This window comes from Petaurus breviceps, unplaced genomic scaffold, assembly GCF_028583685.1.
Source record: "Petaurus breviceps papuanus isolate PSGF00001 unplaced genomic scaffold, PetGlider_PUasm1.0 90847, whole genome shotgun sequence".
Taxonomy (NCBI): Eukaryota; Metazoa; Chordata; class Mammalia; order Diprotodontia; family Petauridae; genus Petaurus; species Petaurus breviceps.
The window spans coordinates 8,591,946-8,615,046 of NW_027187360.1; the positions used below are offsets into that span (position 1 = coordinate 8,591,946).

Genomic DNA, 23,101 nt, shown 5'->3' on the forward strand with positions numbered 1-23,101 from the left:
TGGGCTCATTTGTGCCGCGCACCCTTCCCCCTTGCCCGGAGATGGTCTAATCCCAAGATGGCCGCCACCATGAAGAAGGCGGTGAGTGGGGCGCTCCGGGGGTCTGGGGCTTTGGGCTGGGACTTTGGGACCTAGGATGGTCCAGGATCTGGGGACTGTCGGGAGCTGAAGCTGGCAAGGGGTACGCGAAGGGTCTGGGTTCCTGGGGAGCGTCGGCCTACTGGATGTGGCCCTTGGTCTGAGGGGCCGGAGCGGCCTCATTCCTGTCTCCCCCCTCCCGCGGGGCTTGGGGGGCGTTAGGCATGAGGCCGGGAGCTCATCCCAAGGCCAGTGCGGGGCTGCGCGTATGAATGTGCCTAGGGGCATAATCAGGAACCGGAGAAGGGCCCTTTCCTTCTCATCCCTGGATTCTGGGGGGGACCCAGCACGGCCCCTGGGGGAGGGGCATCCCTAGGGCGCATGTGCAGTGGCGGTACCTGGTTGTCTCCTTGGCGCCCTGGGGGTCAGGGGATGGGGGTGGTGACACGTCCTTGAGGTGTATAGCAAGTTCTCTTTGGGGAGCTGGAGAGACTGGGGTCGGGGGCCTTGGGCCAAGTTACCCGGATCCCAGCACTGTTTACTCTTAGGTTTTAGAGTTGAAGGGCTCCTTAGCACATAGAGTGTCAGATCCAGTAGGACCCATAGCGATTATCTGGGCCAGGAATTCTTAACCCTTTTGTGTGTCTTGGACATCTTTGACTGTCTGGTGGCACCAGTGAACTCCTTCTCCGATTAATGTTTCTAAATAATAACGACGATAATAATAATAGTAATTGGCATTTATGTAGCATCTTAAGGTTTGCAAAGTGTGTGACACATATTATCTTATTTGATCCTCACCACAACCTTAGGAGGGTAGGTACTGTACTGTTGTTATTCTCATTTTACAGGTGAGGAAACTGAGGTAGACTACCTGGCTTGCTGGTCACACAGCTTGTGGCTGAGGTCTGATTTGAACTCAGGTCTCCTGACTCTATGGCCAGTGTTACATAGGATTACAAAATAAACTAATCTGTCTGTTCACTGGATCCTGTGGTAGGGACCCCTGAAAATCCCACCTGAGAACCACACTGAGGAAGTGAATTGTCTAAGATCATTGAATAAGTAGGAAAGTCAGTGTTCATTTTGACCACTGGTCTGTGAATCTAGTGTTAAGCACAAATTTAGGCACAGATTGTCCTCACACAGTAGGGGCTATGAATTCCCAAAGGAAGCCTGAATATTTAAAAGAAAAAAAAATGTGTAGAGAGGACATTGCCACCAACTTTGAAGCCTAATCCCAGTCTATTAGGAATTACTTTCCCATTTGGGGAGTTTGGGATTGTTACATTTCATAGTAAAAGTGAGATTCATTCCAGTGAAATTTGTGGGAAAGAATGATTTAGTGGATTTGACAGGCTGGGTTTGAATTCTGACCTTGACACCTAATTAGTCAGTAAGCATATAGTATGTGCAGGTACTTGAGATAAAATGACAAAAATAAATTGTTCCCACACCTGAAGGGTTTGGAGTCTATCTGGGAAGATGATATGTGCAGATAGATCAGTCAGCAAGCACTTATTAAGCACCTCCTCTGCTCTGGCCCCTGGGAGGATCAGGAAGGATTGCCTTTAAAAGGTGGTTTTGAGCTGTTTCTTGAAGGAAATGAGTTAGATGGAAGATGTAGTGCCAAGTGTGGAACAGAGAGAAGGCTGTTTGGTTAGATGGCAGTGTGAAGGTGGGAGAGTAATGTTTAATTAGGTTGGAAAGATAGGAATTGACTGAGTTTTGAAGGACTTTAATGAACTAAACACATAAGTTTATATTTTATCCTGGGGGCAATAGGAAACAGTCACTGGGCCTTTTTGAGTAGGAGAGTGACATGGTCAGATCGACACTTAAGAAAAAGCACTTTGGCAGATGTGTTGGTAGATATGGAATAAGAGGTTTGAGGCAGAGGTATCAATTACGACACCCAATTTTGTAATATATATAAATAAGATTCAAAATAGATAAAATACAATTTGGGAGGGACAAGCAAGTGTCCCTGGAGGAATCATAAGTCTAGAGCTAGAAAAGACTTCAGAAGCCATCTAGTTTAGCCCCCTGCATTTTACAGATGAGAGAACTGAGGACCTTAACCTTCCTGGGTTAAATGACTTGTTCAGGGTCACACATGTAGTAAGCATCAGGAAAGGAGATGATTGGAGTTGTATTAAGTAAATTTGGATGTGAGGAAATAGTCCATTTCAAGTATGATTGGATGGCTTCTGCAAAGTCAGGGAGATAGAAAATTGAATACAATTTGATGGGGAATAGCAAGATGGTCAATTAGAGTGTATTAAGGGAAGGGATGTATATTAAAGCTGGAAAGATTATCTGAAACCAGGTTGTGAAGAGCTTTAATTGCCAAAGAGTGACAGGAAAGTGGAGGCATCTATTTGTTGATCATCTTTTCAAGGAGTTTGTTTAGCTATTAAGGACAGAAGAGATAAAGGAAAATAGCATGGTATAGTATAGAAGGATCTAATGAGTGTTTTTTTGGGATTGGAGGAGACATGGACATGCATTTTTGTAACCAGTAAGGAAGGAGCCAGTAGACAGGGATAGATTGATGATAAGTTATAGAGTAGGAGTAATAGTGAACAGTCTCTTGGAGGAGATTGAATGGAATGGTATCACTTTGACATGTGGAGGAATTAGCCTTGGTAAGGAATAAGGTCCCCTTTTCATGTAATACGGGGTGAAGGAGATAGTGGCAGAAGACATTTGAGTGGTATGGAATAGAGAAGAGAGAGTTCACAGTGGATGACCTCATTTTTTTCTTCAAAATGTGAGGCAAAGTTCTCAGATGAGAGGGTGTGGGGAAGAAGAAACTATGAGAGATTTGGGAAGGTATGAAAAGGTTTGGAAGATCCACTGTGGAGAGTGAGATAGTGAGTTGCTAAGGTAGGTATAATAGGAATGCCTAGCATTGGTGAGCGCCTAGTTGAGGTTGTATAACCTAAATGTTTAGTAGACGTAATCAAAATGGTTGAATGATTTTCTTCACCTTCATTCAGTAGCACATGTGTAGGATTGGAGGGGGTGCATAGTGGGAGAATTCCAAGACTGAGGATTGGCAGGGGATCTTGTGACTGGAGAAGAGGACAGCATAAAGTTGAACTGGTTCACCAAGGGGTTAAAATGAGAAAAAAAAGGGAGAGTGGCAAATTCAGGAGAGATGGTTCAGAGGGAACTGAAGGGTTGAGGGATTGGAGGTCATGGAGTGGATGAAGACTAGGGTTTGGTAAGAGAAGGTAGAGGGAGAATTGGAAAACCAGTAGATTTTGGTCAAATAAGGGCACTTTTTAATTCTTGAGCTTGGAGACAATAAATTTGTGGATGATGGCAAGATCAAGGCTATGACTATTTTGTGTATGCCTGAGGTGGGATGAAAGTCATGGGAAAGGAGTAGGTTGAAAAACATAATGAGGAACGTAAGGGTGTTTGAAGGAGAATCAGTATGTATATTGAAGTTCCTTAGTATGAGGGCAGGAGATGCAGAGCAGAGAAAAATTGTGAACCAGGTACCAGAATCATTGAGAAAGGAAGGGGAGTGACCTGCAGGTCTACAGACAACAGCTGCCAGGCTTTTGAATAAGTGGTAGATATGAATTGCATGACCTCAAAGAAGGAGAGGTTACTGAATAATAGAATTATTATTCTGTTAATAGGGAGAACCAAGGGAAATAAGGGAAGGTGCAGCCAGTAATGGAAAAGGTGGCCAGGAAGCTTCATCATCAGTGGGGAGCCAGGTTTCAGTGATAACTAGAAGATGGAATGAATGGGAGAGGGAAAGATTTAGGATGAAGGGGGAGGTTTCTTGCCTGTGTAGTAAATAACAGAAGAAGTATTTGAATCTATGCCCTCCAGCTTCAAAGTCAAATACCCTTTCTACTGTACTTACTGTCTGTCACATTAGATTGGTGTGTGTGTGTGTGTGTATGTGTATGTGTATGTAAAGTATCAAGGGGGATGAAGATGATTGCCAGAATAATCTGCCAAAATAGATAGCAGGCAGTAGGGTCAAGGATAACAGTAGAGCAATTGGCCTTAGTGAGGACAAGGACCTCTTCATCAGAGAGAGGAGTAAAGGAAGTGAGAATGGGGAGATGATGTTAAAGGGATTTTGTGATACAAAATAGGGAATGAGGAAGCTCAGGGTGAATGGCCTCTTTTCAGTCAAATATGAGATGAGGTTCTCTGCTAAGAGGGTATGGAAAGGAAAAAAAGGTTTGGAACAGCTGTCTTGAGAAATGATTTAGAATCAGCAAGGGAGGGGTGAAAGGATTAATGATTGTGAGGTTGAGCAGATTATTTAACTTATTTTATTTATTATTAACTTATTTAGATCTCATTTTACCTCTAGGTAAAAAGTGGCTAATACTTGCACTATCTGTTTCACAGTGTTGAGGGGGTGGGGTGAGGGAGAGGGAAACATTACTTATATTAAAGGTATTGACTTCATTGCCATGATATGCAGCCTCATGTGGTATAGTGTGCAGAATTCTGCACTTTGAATCAGGAAGACCTGGGTTCCATTCCTGGTACCAATGCTAGCTGTGTGACAGCAGGCACTTGGTTTAATTACCTCCTCTGTAAAAATGGGATAATTCTGCTAGAACCTACCTCACAGGGACTGAAGTAAGGCAGTGGATATTAAACACTTTGTAAACTTGAAAGCTGGGCAGCTGTGTGGTGCAGTGGATAGAGCACTGGGCCTGAAGTCAGGAAGACCTGAGTTCAAATGTGGCCTCAGATAGTTACTAGCTATGTCACTCTGGACAAATCACATAACCCTGTTTGTCTCAGTTTCCTCATCTGTAAAATGAACTGGAGAAGGAAATGGCAAATCACTCCAGTTATCTTTGCCAAGAAAACCTCAAATAGTGTCACAGAGATTCGAATACAACTGGAAAATGACTTAATGATAAACTTTAAAAACACCATGTAGTCATTATTGTATATGCCTCTCCCAGTTCCATGTATTTTCATGGGTCATCTCTTAGACCTGTAATGGGATGTTTTCCCCCTTCATCTCTCCCTCTTAGCTTCATTGACTTGCTTCAAGCCTCAGCTAAAATCCCACCTTTTACTAGAAGCTGTTCCTCACCCCCTTAATGTTTGTGCTTTCCCTCTGTGATTGTCTCCAGTTTATCTTGTGTCTGTCTTGTTTGTATTTTGTCTCCCTCGTTTCATGGTAAGCTTGAGAACTGGTTTTGCCTTTCTCTATATCCCCATTTCTCACGTTGCCTGTTGTATAGTAGGCACTTAAATTCTTCTTGACTTGTTGACTTTAGAATTCTGTATTCAGTCTATTTTGTCAAGAAACAATGGTCAATTTTATGCTCAATCTATTTTTCGCAAACATTGAATTAGACAATATGCAGGGCAGTAAGGATGCATAGAGGTCTAAAAGCAATGGGTTTGGGGGCTTTGGGCAAACCATTTAGCATCTTGTCCTATAGACTATATACTCTTGGTTCTGAGATTTTTTTTTATTCTATGACATTGTCTCTGCCCGAGGAATGTAAAATCCAATTGGAGAGGGGATCATGTACATAAAAAGATCAATAGAAATCTAAAGGTACATAGTGTATAGACTTCTTAACACGTTAAAACTAACTGTATTGTATATTTAGCAATGATCTCTCTCCTGAACTCCAGCCCTAAATCAACAACTTGCTGTGGGAGATCTCCACTTGGAAGACTTGACTACATTTCAAATCCATCATATACAAATAGAACTCGTTTCCCTCAAAACCCATTCCCATTCTATACTTCTCTGTTTCTTTTTAGGGCACCATTATGCTTCCAGTCATTCATATTCATTTCTAAAATCGTTCTTCTCTCCTTTATTGCTTTACATTCCATACTAATTTATGTTGATTCTCTCTAGTCAAATGTCCACCATTCTTTTTCAAGCCCTTACCTATTACTTGAACAATATCATTAGCTTCCTAATTGGTCTCCTTGCTTCTAGTATTTTCTGTTTAATCTATTCTCATAGATAATAGAAATAGACAACTATTCACATAGTATTCAAATTGATATTCCTAAAATACAGTTCTGACCATGTTACTCCTTCTTAAAAATCATCAGTGGTTTCCTCTTGACTCTGTAATGAAATAGAACTTCCTTAGCCTTCCATTTAAATCTCTTCACAATTGTTTCCATCTGTCTTTCTAGACTTTTTTCATATGAACTTGCTTTACAAACTCTATTCTCCAGCCAATATGGTCTCATTCTCTTAACTTGTCATGTTATTTTCTTTGCACAGGCTATTTTCCCCTCATATAAGGAATGTATTGTCTTTTCACTTCCCCCTTTATAAAATTTTCAGTTTCCTTCAAGGTTCAGCTCAGATGCCTTACCTACTCTTTCCTGATTTCCCTCAGTTGTTACTACTTTCTTCTTCTTGAAATTACTTTATATTTCCTTATGTGACCTCATATTGTATGTAATCTTTTCTTGTATTTAATTTTCAATATTATTTTTACTTGCATTTTGTTATGATTCCTCTGACTTTTGGGATCTAGGCCCCTGAACCTATCATAAATTGAAAGACTATTAGGAATCGATGCTCAGGAAACTTTGAACAGAAATTCCCGTGTTAGTTAACTTGTAATTAAAAGTTATATTCACATCTGACTTTGTTTCTCCTACACAAAAAGCATACTCATCTTAATGTCTTAGTATAGTTTAAAACTATACTACAGCATAGGATACCTTGTATTTGCTTTTTATGGCACAAATCACCATCATATCTTAAAAGCTTTTAAAGAATATATATTTTGGGACCCCTTGCCTTAGTGCAGTTTAAAATTTTTAGTGCTAAAACAGCAGATAGAATTTTGGATATGCTGTATGGCAAGCAGGAAAGCAAAAGGTATTTATTAGGCAGTTATTATGAGCCAGGCACTATCCTGAGTTCTGGGCTACAAAGAAAGCCCAAAACAACCCCTGCCCTCAAGCAACTTATGTTTTAATGGAGGCAACATGAAGACTACTATGTACATTCAAGAATATGTGCTTATGTATATATATGCATGCATAATATATCATTTATACATATGTATGTGTATATATACATATGTGTGATAGCTGATAATTTCAGAGTGAAGTCACTAGTAGTGAGGAGGCAACAAAGACTTGCAGAACAGGTTTTAGCTGAGACCATCAAGGAAGCTAGGAGGCATAGATGGAAGAGGGAGAGTGTAATAGACATGAGGGATAGTCAGTGAAAATGCTCAGAGTTGGGAGATGTAGTATCTTGTGGGAGGAAAAGCAAGGAGTCCAGTGTTACTAGATTGTAGAATATATAGAGGGAAGAAAAGTATGAGAACACTAGAAAGTTAGAAAGGTACTGTAATATTATGAAGTGTATTAAAAGTCAGACAGGATTTTTTATTTGAACCTGTAGGTAATAAATAGGGAGCTGTTGGAATGTATTAAATGGTAGGAAGGCGATGTGGTAAGACCAGTACTTTAGGAAAATCACTTTGGTAGCTGAGTGGATCAGAGTGGGGAAAGACTAGGGTCAGGGAGACCAACCAGAAGACTATAGCAATAGTCAAACTGTGAAATAATAAAGGTCTGTTCCAGAGTCAGAGGAGAGAAGGGAGAGTATATAAGAGATGTTGTGCAGGTAGAGTCAGCATGCCTTGGCAACTAATTTGATATCTGGGATTGGTAAGTAGAGTTGAGGATAACACTTACGTTGCAATAGTGGGTAGTTGTTGGATTCTGATGCCCTTTATAGTAATTGGGAACTGAGGAGGAAGGGAGAGTTTTTCATTGAGGGGTAGATAATGAGTTAAGCTCTAGATGTATTTATTTATGGAACACCCAGTGTGAGAAGTCTAATAGTTACAGATATGAGGCTAGAGAACAGTGAAGAAGGTATAGGGCTGGATATATAGCTCTGAAAATAATCTGCATAGAAATTGAGGCAGCTGGGTGGTACAGTGGAGAGAGGTTCAAATCCTTCCTCATACACTAGCTGTGTTACTAGGCAAATTTCCTCATCTGTAAAATGGATACCATGAGATGAAATTTATGAAGCACTTTGTAAACCTTATGGTGCTATATAAATGCTATTATTACTATTATTGAATATAATTAATCTGTGAGAGTGGATGAGAACACTAAAAGAAATAGTATAGAGGGAGAAGAAAAGAGGATTGGTGGGGAACCCTGGGAGATACTCACATTTAGCTTATGTGACATGGAGGAATATCAAGCAAAAAAGACAGACGGAGTAGAAGGAGAATCAGGAGAAATCAGTGTCACTAAAACTTAGAAGAAAATGTCAGAGGAGAAGAGAGTGATCAGCAGTGTTCAGTGTTAAAGGTGCAGAGAGGTCAAGGATGAGGATTTAGAAAAGACCAGTACATTTGTAAATTAAGAGATCACTGGTAACCTTGGAGAGAACAGGTTTAGCTCAGTGATGAGGTCAGAAGCCAGGCTGCAGAGGATCAAAAGAGTGAGAGGAAAGGAAGTGGAAGCAATAATGATATCCGTCTCAAGTTGTTTAGCCAGAGAAGAGAGGAGAGCTATACGATAATTATAGCAGAGATGAACAGATCAAGTGAGAATTTTTTTAAGGATAAGGAGATATGTGAATTTGTGGGCAACACAGGGAGACATCTAGCTAGTAGACAGAAAGATTAAAGAGTAGAGAGTAAAGATGATAGAGGGAGCAACCTGCTAGAGAAAATGAATGAAATGGGATCAAAAGTGCATACAGATAGGTTTGCATTGGCAAGGAGAAAGGCCACCCTCTTTATGTGAGGCAGGAGTAAAAGAGCAAAGAGTGGAAGAGTAATTTGAGTAATTTGAGATGAGGTGGTGGCGAGAAGAGACTCTTTCATCAAATGGTCTCATTTTTTCCCAGTGAAATTTGAAGCAAGATTCTCAGTTGAGAGGCTGGGGAGAGGGGGAGCCATGGGAGATTTGAGGAGGGATGAAAAGGTTTGGAAAAATCACTGGTGAATGGGATATTAAGGAGGTAGAAAAGTATTGCCTTAGTAGTTTTGGCAGTGGATGGTGGGAGTAATTCAAGGTTGAGGCTTCGTAAAGTTTAATCAGCAGTAGCATTGGGGGCAAGTGACTTGAGAATAGAGGATAATATAAAGTTGGACTGGCTGGCTCACTGAAGCAGAAGGGAGGAGAGTGAAACTAGTGTAAGGGTGATCGTTTGAGGAAAACTGGGGAAAAGAAAAGTTAAACATTATATTGAGGATGAAGAACAGGGTTAGGAGATCATAAAGCAGTGGGAGAAATGGACTGATCAGAGATTGTGATCAGATAAAGGAATTTCAGAATTCATGAACATGGAAGCAGAACGTTTGTGCACAATGGCAAGATCAGGGATGTGGCCTTGTCTGTTTGTAGTTGAGGTGGAATTGAGGGGTAGGTCTTGGGAAATGAATATGTACTGTGTTTCCCCGATAATAAGACACTGTCTTATTATTATTATTTTGGACAGAAAAACACCAGAGGGCTTATTTTCAGGGGAGGGCTTATTTTAATGAACATTGACAGCAATTTTAATAAACAGGTAAATGTGAACAAAAAAATGTACCTTTATTCAATCATGTCATCTTTTTCAAAAACATCGTCATAAGATCATGTCATCTTCTTCAAAAACATCGTCATAAGTGTCCATACCCTGAATTCCGTCCTGGATGTCTTGCGCCTCCATTTCCTTCAGAAGAAGTGGACCCAATCTGTCATGTCCAGCAATATAGCTCTCTTTAAATGAATATGTTTTGTCCAGGTAACCTGCTCGTAGTGCCTTGGCGACACAGCTGTCAGTAATTTTATCCCATGACTTCTTCACCCAAGTCACGACTTCTTGCAGACAGGGCTTCACAAAGTTTCCACACTGATTTCTTTCCATTCTATTTTCAATGTAGTCATTGACTTCCATGCGCAAGTGGTCCTTGAATGGCTTGTTTATTGCAATATCAAAGGTCTGGAGATAGGCAGTCATTCCTGCAGGAATCATTACTTGATCTATTCTTCTCTCTGCAAGGAAGTTCTTCATTTCTTTAGCGTGGTGAGTGCTGGCTGAATCCCAGACTATCAGACCTCTTTGGTTACCTCGCATAACAAGTGGCAGCATTAAATCAACCCACTTTCTTATAATGGCTTGTGTACACCAGGCTTTTTCGGTTTCAAGAACGTAAATGCCAGATACACGTTCAATCTTATCTTTCTTGCCCTTACTGATGATTAGAGGTGTGGCTTTCTTTCTATCCAAAGGAATTGCCAAAACACAGGTGACCCGTGCACTTTCATAGCCAGTGGTAGGAATGTAGATTGACGTTGCACCCCTGTGATGAATTGTTGTTTGAGATCCTTGTCCCATAAACACTGCAGTTTCATCCATAGCAATCATATTGCAGGTTTGGTACTTGGAAATGTCGATCCTATCAATAAAGGACTTGAATGCAAGTGCACGTTTAATAACTTCAGCATCTTCCAGCTTAAACAGTGTTGTTGATCTTCTTAGGGACAGTTCATACTGTTGAAGGAAACCGTCCAACCAGTGTTGTGATGCTTTGAATCCTTCTGAGACCATTTGAAACTCTGGTGCCATTGAAAGGGCAAATGCTTGAATATCAGCCCTGCGCACAACCAAGGCCTTTGCTCTCCTGTCAGCAATCCATTCACCAATAAGGATCTCCAAGTCAGGATATAAGGGCTGCTGACCTGATCCAGACCTGCTCTTTTTCCCTTTTCCCTCATCCACCTGTTGATTGAGGTTATTATAATCTGCTTTCCATTTTCTGACCATTCGAAGATCCAAAAGTTTTTCTTTACAGAAAACTGCAAGATTCTTGCCATGTGACTCCTCTACAATTGCTTTCTTATACTCAACAGTATACAGTAGCTCTTCCTTTTTGTACTCATGTCCGGGGGTCAAAACAGACAGAATAATAAAATTATGACCATCAGTCCTTTTCACTCCATCATGCCCCCTGAGTTCTTTTTTCCTCCATCATGCCCTTTTTATCCTCCATCATGCCCCCTCACTCCCGCTTACATACAGGGTTTTTATGTTGTCCTGCCTCAGCTCTCCTCCGCGGCACTGCTCTCAATGGCGCCAGCAAGCAAATCACTGGGGAGAACAGGATGACGCACTCACTGCTGCAGCTCTGATTGGATACAGCTCGGAGCACGGCGTGCGTTTAACGGGGGGGGGGGGGGGGGGATACAGAGGGTACCGTAATGTAGTGTGTAGCGCAGGGGATCACCTTCACTACAGTAGCAATCTCAATAGGGCTTATTTTCGGGGGGAGGGCTTATTTTAGAGGAATCTTACACAGTAAGGGGAGGGCTTATTTTCGGGATAGGTCTTATTATCGGGGAAACACGGTAGTATATATGAGCATGTGGGTAGTATCATCCATTTTTAGTCCTTGAGAATTAGAGATTTCTGTATTCCCTTCTTATTGTGAGGTCAGGTAGATAATGTAACTGATTTCTGCCCTTTTTGTGTTATGATTTGATAATCCATATGAAACAGATAACTAAGGTGACTAAAGCATTATGCTTGATATATGTATGGGCCACTTAGCTTATTTATTGGTGAGTGTGGTCTTTAAGAAATTGTCTCATGAATACATTCTGGTTAAGACCAAGAAAAACAATGTATATGGATTATTATAAATCCATTATTGCTCTGCAAGTAACAATATTTCCATTTTAAAATGGTTTATTAGCATACCATTCAGATATGGAAAAGTGGTATAGTGAAAAGAACAGTGGACATAGGCATGAGTCCCAGCTTTGCCACTCAGTAGTTGCGTGACTATGGTCAAAGAATTTAACCTATTTGAGCCTCAGTTTCTTCATTTGTAAAATGAGGAGATTGGAATAAATGGCATTTAAGGTCCCTTCATGCTTTATGATTCTATAATTTCTAAGGTTTTTTCTAGCTCTTTATTTTGTGGCACGTCCTCCATCCACAAATAGTTGGACAGGTAGGTACTTGCTCAAATGACTAAGTAAAAGAACTCTGGATTAGTTATCTCCTCAGAAATTTTACTGCCTTTTTTGGGGGGTGGGGGCTAAAGGTTAATATTTTATGCTACAACTTAGACATATGTTGTTTAACAAACAAAATCAATAAAATCTCAAAAAAGATTGTTTCTAAAAGCAGTTTCTTCTTTGTAAGTAGATTGTTTGGAATAAATTTTCCCATAGAAATTATGCTGTAGGACTTCCAGATCACAACAGCAAGATGGAGGACTAGACAGTTTCTCTGATCCCTACAACCTCTCAGACCTCTCCAAAATAGAGAATATATGCCAAAGAGAAAGCATCTTCAGCTGTCTCCATGGTCTAGAATCCAAAAGAAGGTAAAAAAAAAAAAAACCCAAAACAAACCATGAACTGAGCTTATTGATCCCAAGCTCACTGAGCATTTTGCCCCTTCTTCCCATGCTACCAAGCCATGAAGCTGTACCAGTAGACTAAAGGATATGACACAGGCTTATAACAAAACTAATGCTTAAATGCTGTTTCTTTCCCCTTACCCTCCAACCCCTCCTTCTAATGCTGAGGAGACTCCCTGGCTCTAGGCTATGGAAATTTGCTGAGGCCAGGACAGCTAGCTTGGCCATAGTTCTTCAGAAGCAAAGGTCTGCTGGGGCCTGCAACCTGAAGCACCAGAACTGCAAGGCTCTCCTGCCAGTGCTGTGGAAAACAGTGCTGCATAGCTCTGAACTTCTGGTGCTGGGCCAGAGAATTGAGGTAGGCAGGTAACCAGGAGAGGACACCCTTCACGTGGGGATACAGCACTCCACCAAGCCTGAGGGAAAGAGCACAGCATCTAACTGAAGCCAGTTCTAACCACCTAAAAGTCAGTTGGGACGGAGACCTAGGTTAGTGAAATGTGAACCTTGAACCATTGCCCAGTGTGGAATGATCCTGAGATGCTTTGAGATCTAATGACTAAGGAAACCACAGTCAGATGAAAAGGAGTCATACAATGAGTGATAAGGAAAATAAGAGGAAAAAAAGACTGAAATTATCTTTTGACTTTCCACATCAACAGATAAATATGACCTCTGAATCCAATAAACAAATTTAGGCATCAGTGAATGAATGCTACAAGGCAAAGAAAAATGATACAACTCTTGAGACAGAAGACCCTGTGGAATTTTTGGGGAACATGGAACCACAGCATACTGTTCCTGAGTTGTTTTTTAAAAGAGAAATGAGAATTGAGAGAGCAGAATTTATGCTTCACACAGCAGAAATATTGAGCAGAATAGAAAAGCTGGAATCTACAATGGCAAGCCTCACCACAGAAACGAAAGAGAGAATAATAGATTATGAATGCAAATACACAGGAGTGAAGGACAACCTACAAGAAGAGAAGTAAAAAACAATCATATTAAAAGAAAATACGTGCACTGTGGAAGCAAAACATACTGATCTTGAAGACATAATAATGTAGAAACAACCTAAGGATCATAGATCTCCAAGAACAACATAACAAGACAAAAAATATTTTAACACTATAATGAAAGAAATGAAAGAAATTCTAACCATAGAAAATGAAATTGTAATTGAAGGAATTCACAGATCACCTCCAGGAAAAATAATAAATTCTGCAAGTCATTAGGAGAAGGATCTTAAAATACAAAGGAAAGGACATTCAAATAATGTCTAGACCTTGGGTGGGGAACCTCGGTCTCAAGGCCACATATGACCTTCTGGGTTCTTTTATTAAGGGGATTTGTTCTGTAAAGTTTGGATTCAGTCAAAGGGCTGCACTTGAGGACCTAGAGGGCCACATGTGGCTTTGAGGCCACAGGTTCCCCACCTCTGACTATTCTGAATCTTATTAGAAAGAAGGAGGGAATGAAATAATATATTGCAAAGAGTAATAGAATTCAGGAAGCAGCCCAAGGGTGACCCAGTCTGTGAATTTGCATTTAACCATTCCAGAAAAAAAGGTGGACATTCAATAATAAATAAGAGTTTGAAACATTTTTAGGAATAAAACCAGAACTGAAGAGATGGTTTACTCTTTGAACACCCCAGACAATAGAAATGCAGGAGGAGTGAATAAATGTGGAGGCAAGGATATTAACAGCAGCAGAGCCATGACAATAAAAGACATATTTCTTAATGTATGTGAGGAGGGAGGAGCCAAGATGGCTGAGTAAAGGTAGGGACTCACCTGAGCTCTCCCCTCAACCTCTCCAACTACCTTTAAAAAGAATCCCCCAAAAGACACAATGAAACAGATTTCCAGCCCAGGATAAGCTGGAAAGCTGACAGGAAAGGTCATTGTACCAGTGTGAGAGAGGAGTGCCATCCAGCATATACTGTGCCATGCAGATTAGGCTCTAGCAAACATCGCGCAAGCCTTGGGCAACAGAATCACTGGCAACAGTAGTGGTTTCCAGACTTGTTAGCCTACAGATGCCAAAGACAACTTAGAAAGTCAGCAAAAAAAGGTGTGTCAGACCCAGGTGAGAGAGAAGCACAATCGGTGCAGGTGGTGCCAGCACAGCCCCAGCCTCAGCACACCAGGAGCAGGCCTTGGGAGTGACTGAATCAGCAGCAGTAGCTTCCAGAACTCTCAGTCCACAGACAATAAAGGGATTGAACAACTGGTCAAAGGAGATTACTGGGCCTTTTTGCTCGATCTGAGGCAGGACTTTGTTGCTTTGCCCATACTTGGATCCGGGTTGCAGTCTAGGGTATCAGTCCTGGGGCAAGCAGGAGCAATAGTATAGCAGAGTTTGTGGCAGCAGTGGAGAGAGGAATCTTCTCACAGTTCCAGGGCCAAAAAGAGTGCCTGTGATCTCTCACAGACCAAAGCACAGGGACAGTAGAGTAGTAAACACCTCTCCTTAGATCATACCACCTTGGAAAAATGAAAAACTTTCAGGTCTCTAAAAAATATCTCTGAAAACAGCTGCACAGAACCACTGAAGCTTGGAACAGTTTGCTATCCATATTGGAAGCAGAGCAGAAGCTGGGAAAATGAGCAAACAATGGGGAAAACAAACAAACAAACCTCTGACTGTAGAAACTGTGGTGAGGAAGATCAAAACGTGTTCAGAAGAAGACAACAAAGTCAAAGCTCCTACATCCAAAGCCTCCAAGAAAAATATGAATTGGTCTCAGATCATGGAGAAGCTCAAAAAGAATTTTCAAAATCAAGTAAGAGAAGTAGAATAAAGATTAGGAAGAGAAATGAGAGTGATACAAGGAAATCATGAAAAATGAGTCAATAGGTTGGTAAAAGACACGCAAAAAAAAATACTGAAGAAAATAACACCTTAAAAAGTGGACTAGAACAAATGGTAAAAAAGCCAACGAGGAGAATGCCTTAAAAAAAGAATTGGCCAAATGGAAAAGGAGGTCCAAAAGCTCACTGAAGAAAATAATTCCTTAAAAATTAGAATGGAGCAAATGGAAGCTAATGACTTTATGAGAAATCAAGAAATCATAAACCAAAACCAAATGAATGAATGAATGAAAAAAATAGAAGACAATATGAAATATTTCATTGGAAAAACAACTGACCTGGAAAAAAAGATCCAGGAGAGAGAATTTAAAAATTATTGGACTACCTGAAAGACATGATTCCAAAAAAAGCCTAGACATCATCTTTTAGAAAATTATCAAAGAAAACTGCTCCAATACTCTTGAACTAGAGAGTAAAATAGAAATTGAAAGAATTCACTGAGAACTTTCTGAAAGAAATCCCCAAATGAAAACTCCCAGGAATATTAGCCAAACTCCAGAGTTCCCAGGTCAAACAGAAAATATTGCAAGCAGTGAGAAAGAAACAATTCAAGTATTGTGGAGCTACTAGCCGGATAACAAGATTTACCAGCGTCTACATTAAAGGATCAGAAAGCTTGTAATATGATAGTTTGGAGGGCTAAAGAACTAAGATTAAGACCAAGAATCACCTACCCAGGAAAACTGAGTATAATTCTTAAGGGGAAAAAAAAATGGATTTTCAGTGAGATAGAGGAATTTCAAGCATTCTGGAGAAAAGACCTGAGTTAAATAGAAAATTTGACTTTCAAATCCAAGACTCAGGAGAAGTATGAAAAGGTAAACAGGAAAGAGAAATCATAAGGGACTTATTAAAGTTAAATAATTTACATTCCTACATGGAAAGATGATATGTGTAAGTCATTATTGGAGTAGTTAGAGTGAATATATACAGACAGAGGGCACAGGTATGAGTTGAATATGAAGGGATATCTAAAAAAATAAAATTAAGGGGTAAAAGAAGAATGTACTGGGAGAAAGAGAAATGGAGAGGTAGAATGGGATAAATCATCTTACATAAAAGAGGCAAGGAAAGACTTTTTTAGTGGAGGGGAAGATAGGGGATGTAAGAGGGAGTAAGTGAACTTTACTCTCATTAGAATTGGCCCAAAGAGGGAATAACAAACACATTGAACTGGGTATAGAGATCTAATGTAAGACAAAGTAGGGGGGAAGAGGATATGAGAAGGCATGGTGATAGAAGGGAGGGCAGATTGGGGGAGGGGGTAGTCAGAAGCAAAACATTTTTGGGGAGGGATAATGTGAAAGGAGATAGAGAATAGAATAAATAGGGTGGGGATAGGATGGAAGGAATTATCGTTAGTCTTTCATACATGACTATTATGGAAGTGTTTTGTATGACTGCACATGTATAACCTGTATCAAATTGATTGCCTTCTCAGTGGCAGGGTGGGTAGGGAAGGAAGGGAGAGAATTTGAACTCAAAGTTTAAAAAATGATTTTTACATGTAATGGGAAAAATAAAATACTGAATAAAAAAAAATAAATGTACATGAAGAGACGGGTAAGGTTGAAAATTTTGTAGAGCTAACAGTGAAGAGGCAGATGGGAGCATCAGGGACAGAACCTGGTGATGCCCTGCCTAAAGGTAAATTAGGCTGTTTTTTTTTTTTTGGGGGGGGGGGCTACATTACAGTATGAAAGGCTACATAAAAAGGAGACAATGGAGCAGGGGTATAGAGAAGGGTTTGTAATGCACTGGGGTCAAATCAAGGGCTGGCAGTGAGGCAAAGATGATTTCTGTGGTTTTAGAAAGAAAAGAATGTACAGAGAAGTGGGTTAGGTGGTGGTGGAAGGAAGAGAAAAAAGAGGGCAAAGGACAGAGGCCTTACTTTCAAGGTAGGAAGAGGTTCCATTGATGAATGCTCATGGATGAAAAGATGTTTGGTGAAGGTAGATGAGGATTTGGTGCTTGAAAAGTCTGCTTGTACTATATTGGGATGGGAAGATGGGAGTTGGAATCCTTGGGGGCAACTGGCATCTGGAGGAGCAGGAGAGCAGGGATGTAGGGTAGACATTTCCAGGCAAATGTAGGAAAAAAAGTATCTACAAGGGAGGGGTATAGGTCAGTGATGGGCTGCATAATCAGGATGTCATGGGGAAGGGACACTTTCATGGGGCAGTGGCTTTCTGACACCTGCAATAATTGACATTATTATAGGAGTGAGATACTATGGAAAAGAGGAATCCAAGCTATACAAGGCAGTGGCAGAAAGTGCCTTGAGAAGAAAGCCTAGAATGGATATCTTTGGAAGCTTTGATTGCATGAGGAATATAGAGCAAAGAGAGAAACTAGATAATTAAAAGTGTTGAATGAGAGAATGAGCGTCTAGAATAAGCAGAAAAAGAAGATGGATAATGAAAATGCTGAGAGAAATCTCTTTTGGGAAAGGGTATAAAAATGAAATTAAAGAACAAAAAACCTAATGAACAGGATTAGCTGAAGGGAAGGAGAGGAAGGGGGCATCTTAACTGAAAGGAAAAGAAGAGGAAGAAATGTATAACCAGATAAAAGCAGGAGAGAACAAAAAAAGGAACTAATAAAACCCTAAAGGGAGAGGGATAACAAACAAGAAGAGGGAATTGGAGGGAGAGGAAGAGGGCCTGTGGGAACAGGGCCACCTTGAAAAAAGATAAGCTGGAGGAACATAATATTGTACTCATTTAGCAGGAGGGGGAAAAATTGTATCTTGAGAAGAAAAAACAATTTTAGAGACAGATAGATGAAAACATAAACCTAATTCTTATAACTTTAAATGTGAATAGATTAAACAATCCACTAAAATAGATTCCAAAAAAGTGACAGGTTTAATCAGTTGATCAATATTCATTAAACGCCTACGTGCCAGACACCACTAAGCACTACAGATACAAAGAGGCAAATGGGAGCCTATAAGAGTCTTTATTCACAGGGAGCTTACAATTTAATGGAGATAAGATGCAGACAAGTAAATACAATACAAGTTATATATAGGATAAATAGGAAATAATTAGCAGGAGGAAGGCACTGGAATTAAGGGGAAGTAGATAAGGAAGGCTTCCTGTAGAAGATGGGATTTTTATTAGGACCTGAAACAAAACCTTGCAATCTGTTGCTCATAAGAAAAACATTTTAAAAACAAAGACATACACAAAATAAAAACTGAGGGGATGGAAAAAAGTTAATAAGTATCAATTGAATCCAGAAAAATGAGTTGCCATCATGCTACCAGACAAAGCAAAAACCTTCAAAAAATAAAAAAGATAAGCAAGGAAACTATATTATATTGAAAAGAAGCCTAGAAAACATACCAGCATCAGTAATAAACATATGTTCCAAGTGTCATAACATCCAAATTCATAAAGGAAACCTCTGAGCTCTAAGAGGTCATAGACAGTAACACCACAGTGACTATAGACTTAAGTATTGCTTTGTCAGTTTTGTATAAGTCTAAGAAAAGATAAAAGGGAAAATGTAGAACTGAGCTAATTTCTGGAGAAACTAGAGTTAAAAGACTCATGACTTCTAAATGAGACAGCAAAATAATATAGGTGTGTATGTATATATTTATGTATATACATACAGACCCATACACATACATATAATCTCTATATTACAAGGAACTTATAAAAATTGACCATGTACAAGGGCACAGAAATATTTCAAACAAATGTAAAAAGGCAGAAATAGTTATAGACTGTTATACAATTAGAATAGAAATTGGTTCAAATGGAAGGCTGAACAATGAGATCTTAAACAGTGAGTGATTCAAATAACATCACAGAAATAGTATGTAAGAGAAGATAATGATGAAATAACATCAAAATATCTTGCTGCTAAAGAAATCTTCAGGGGAAAATATTCTTACACTTATACATTAACGAAATAGAAAAAGAGGATTAATGAACTGAATATACATTTTTAAAAAATTAGAAAATAAAAAACCTAAAATAAATATAAAAGAGGAGATACTAAGAAGTTATATGAGAAATAGATAAATTGGAAGCAAAAAACCCTCATAGAACTGATAAGTAAAAGCTAAAAGCTGGTTCTTTGAAAAGACTAAATCAATAATCCCTTACCTAATTTGATTAAAAATAAGAGATCAGGAAATCATACCAGTTAAATAGCAAATGAGCAAGCTGAAATCATAACAAAGCCAGAAGAAATAAAAAGACCAGAACATATACAACGCTGTATGCTAAGAAAACCGAGAATACAAAGAAATTGAGGAATATCTTGAAAAATATAAAATATTCAAACTATCAGAAGACCAGGTAGCTATCTTATTTTTTTCTTTTTTTTTTAATGCTTTATTAACTTCTAATTTACATCATTCGTTTCCGCCAGATTTTGAGTTACAAATTTTCTCCCTGTTTTTCCCCCACTCATCCCCCCAAAACAGCAGTCCCACAGGATATCCCCACCTCCAATCTGCTCTCTCCCATATTTTCTCCCATACCCGTTTCAACTTTTCCAGTGGATCTCTATGCCTCAGTGCCTGTATATCTTTTTTTTTTCTTAAAAACATGTAAGATGGTATTAATAATAGTATATATATATATATATATACTCACACACACACACATATATATATATATTTGAATACTTGATTTTAAAACTTTCAATTCCAGATTCATTCCCTTCCCCCGCCTGCCACCCACCCCCACTGGGGAGACAAGCAGTTCAGCATAGGTTGTACATGTGCGGCTAATGCAAAACAATAACATAGTAGATGTATTGTAAAAGACTGACTATATTTCCCTCCCTCCTATCCCACCTACCACTTGTTCTATTTTCTACTTTGATCCTGTCCCTTTTCAAAAGTGGGTGCTTCCAACTTCCCTCCCCCTCAGCCCGCCCTCCCTTCCATCATCCCCCCTCACATCCCCTTCCCCCCCTATTCTCCTGGAGGGTGAGATCCCCTATTTAGTGTGTATTTCCCTCCCTCCTCAAGCCAGATTCAATAGGAATAAGGTTGACCCATTCCCTTTTGCCTTCCTATTCTTCCCCTCCATTGTAACCATTTTCCCTTGCCTCTTCTGTATGAGATAGTTTGCCCCACTCTGTCTCTCCCCATCTCCTCTCATTATATTCCTCTCACCTCTTAATTTCACCTTTTAAGTATCATCCCTTCCTGTTAAATTGGTCCCGTGCCCTCTATCTATGTATACCTGTAAACGTATATACACACATTCACATATGTATTCATATGCCTGCATACCCTCATATAAAGACATATATATATATATATATATATATATATATACACATATATATATTTCTAATCCCTTCAACTACTGAGAAAAGTTTCATAAGTTACAATTATTGTTTTTCCATGTAGGAATGTTAATAGTTCAACTTTGGCCAGGTGGCTCAGCAAGCAAGAGCACCGGCCCCAGTGCCGGGACGACCCGGATCAAATCCGGGCCCAGACACCCAGCACCGCACCCAGAAACAACAACTGGCCGTGTAACCCCGAGCAAGCCACTCAACCCCGATTGCTTTAAACAAAAAAATAGTTCAACTTTGATAAGTTCCTTATGATTTCTTTTTCCTGTTTACCATCTCATGCTTCCCTTGCTTCTTGTATCTGAATGTCAAATTTTCTATTCAACTCTGGTTTTTTCAGCAAGAATGCTTGAAAGTCCTGTATTCCACTGAATGACCATATTTTCCCCTGAAACATGATACTCAGTTTTGCTGGGTAGGTGACTCTTGGTTTTAATCCCAGCTCCCTTGACCTCCGGAATATCACATTCCAGGCCCTTCGATCCCTCAGTGTAAAAGCTGCCAGATCCTGGGTTATCCTGATTGTGTTTCCACAATATTCAAATTGTTTCTTCCTGGCTGCTTGTAATATTCTCTCCTTAATCTGGGAATTCTGGAACCTGGCTATAATATTCCTAGGAGTTTTCTTTTTGGGATCTTTTTCAGGAGGTGATCGGTGGATTCTTTCAACCTCTATTTTGCCCTCTCGTTCTAAAACATCAGGGCAGTTTTCTTTGAAAACTTCCTGGAGGATGCTTTCCAGGCTCTTACTTTGGTCATGGCTCTCAGGCAGTCCAATAATTTTTAAATTATCTCTCCTGGATCTATTTTCCAGGTCAGTGGTTTTTCCCATGAGATATTTCACATTGCCTTCTATTCTTTCATTTGTTTGGATCTGTTTGACAGCATCTTGATTTCTCATAAAGTCATTAGTTTACATTTGCTCCAATCTAATTCTGAAGGAATGATTCTTCTCAGTGAGCTTTTGAGATTCTTTTTTCATCTGGCAAATTCGACTTTTTAAGGCATTCTTCTCCTCATTGCCTTTTTGAGCCTCCTTTGCCATTTGAGTCAGTCTGTTTTTTAAGGTATTATTTTCTTCAGTCAGGCTGTTGACTCTCATTTCATAATTTTCTTGCATTGTTCTCATTTCTCTTCCCAATTTTTCCTCCACTTCTCTTATCTGCTTCTTGAGGTCCTCTATGGCCTGTAACCAGCTTGTATTTTCCTTTGAAGCTTTTGGTGCAGGAGTTTTGACTTCACTGATTTCCTCCTGTTCCATGCCTTGCTCCTTCTTATCCCCAAAATAGGAGTGTAATGTTGGAATCTTCTGTCTGCTTTGTTTCCTTTGCCTGCTCATTTTGCCACTCAATGATTTGACTTTTGGGCTTTTTGCCACAGTAGGACTCTGCCACCAGACAGGGGAGTTTTCGTCCCAAACGCTGGGGTTTTCTCAGCTGCCGGAGGTATTAGATGGGTGCCCTCTCTGAGGTCTCCACACACTCTGGCAAACTGGACACACACCCCAGGACCTCCACCCTAGACTGCAATCCAGATCCAAGCAGGTTAAAGCAAGAGCGATTACCCCTCAGACTGGTGCTTGGTCCCCCTATACTCTGCAGGCCAGGAGCTGAAGCCGCCATGTGGCGCTGGCTGGCTGTGCTGGCGTCTCAGCGGTTTCTCGCCCTGGGGGTAAAAGCCACTCCCACTTACTGGGTCCCAAAGTCCAGACTGCACTGGCCTCTCACCTTGTCCTTCGCATCTGTGTATTGATAAATCTGGAAACGGCCACAGCTGCTGCTGATCTGGAGTCCCTCTGGCTGGCGGCTGGTCAGGCCCGCCCTGGGGCTAAAGCCTTGGGTGGGGCTGGGCTCAGCTCCCAGACCTCTGCGCTGGCCGATTCCTGCCGGCCTGCTGGGCTGAGAACAGCGGGAGGTTAGCTTCTCTGTGTCATGTTGTGGGTTCTGCAGCTCCAAAGTTTGTTTAGAGTCCCCTTTTTACATGGATTGGGGAGGGTGGAAGCCGGAGCCGCGGGAGGGTCCTGCTTCTACTCCGCCATCTTGGCTCCGCCCCCTATTTCTCAAGTTCTTCCAGATAGGTATCTTAAATAACCTGGTCTTAGAACAGGAAATAGATTTAATTGTAGAGGAATGATCAAAGGAAAAAAACTAAACAACTCTTGGTCTTGATGGATTTATAAGAGAATTCTATTTTACTTTTATAGTTAGGATTCTTAACTTCACTAATTTTTCTGGGAAATTGAGAAAGAAAGAACCCTACCAGAATCTTTTAATAAGACAATATAGTCCTAATACTTAAGCCAGGTAAAGAAACCCAGAATGTACACTATAGGCCAATTTCATTAATAAACATTGACTCAACAATTTTAAACAAAATCTTAACAGACCACAGGAATTTATTCAAGAAATCATTCATTATGATGAAGTG

At 40.2% G+C, this 23,101-nt stretch overlaps 1 protein-coding gene across 1 annotated transcript in view; it reads left to right on the top strand.

Moving 5' to 3' along the window:
* PFDN4 (prefoldin subunit 4) overlaps positions 1-23,101 on the top strand; it is a 371,852-nt gene that overhangs the window by 336,677 nt on the left and 12,074 nt on the right. The window contains exon 2 of the mRNA XM_069072442.1: positions 49-81. Within this exon, the coding sequence (XP_068928543.1) occupies positions 49-81 (33 nt within the window). The remainder of the gene's footprint in view (positions 1-48; positions 82-23,101) is intronic.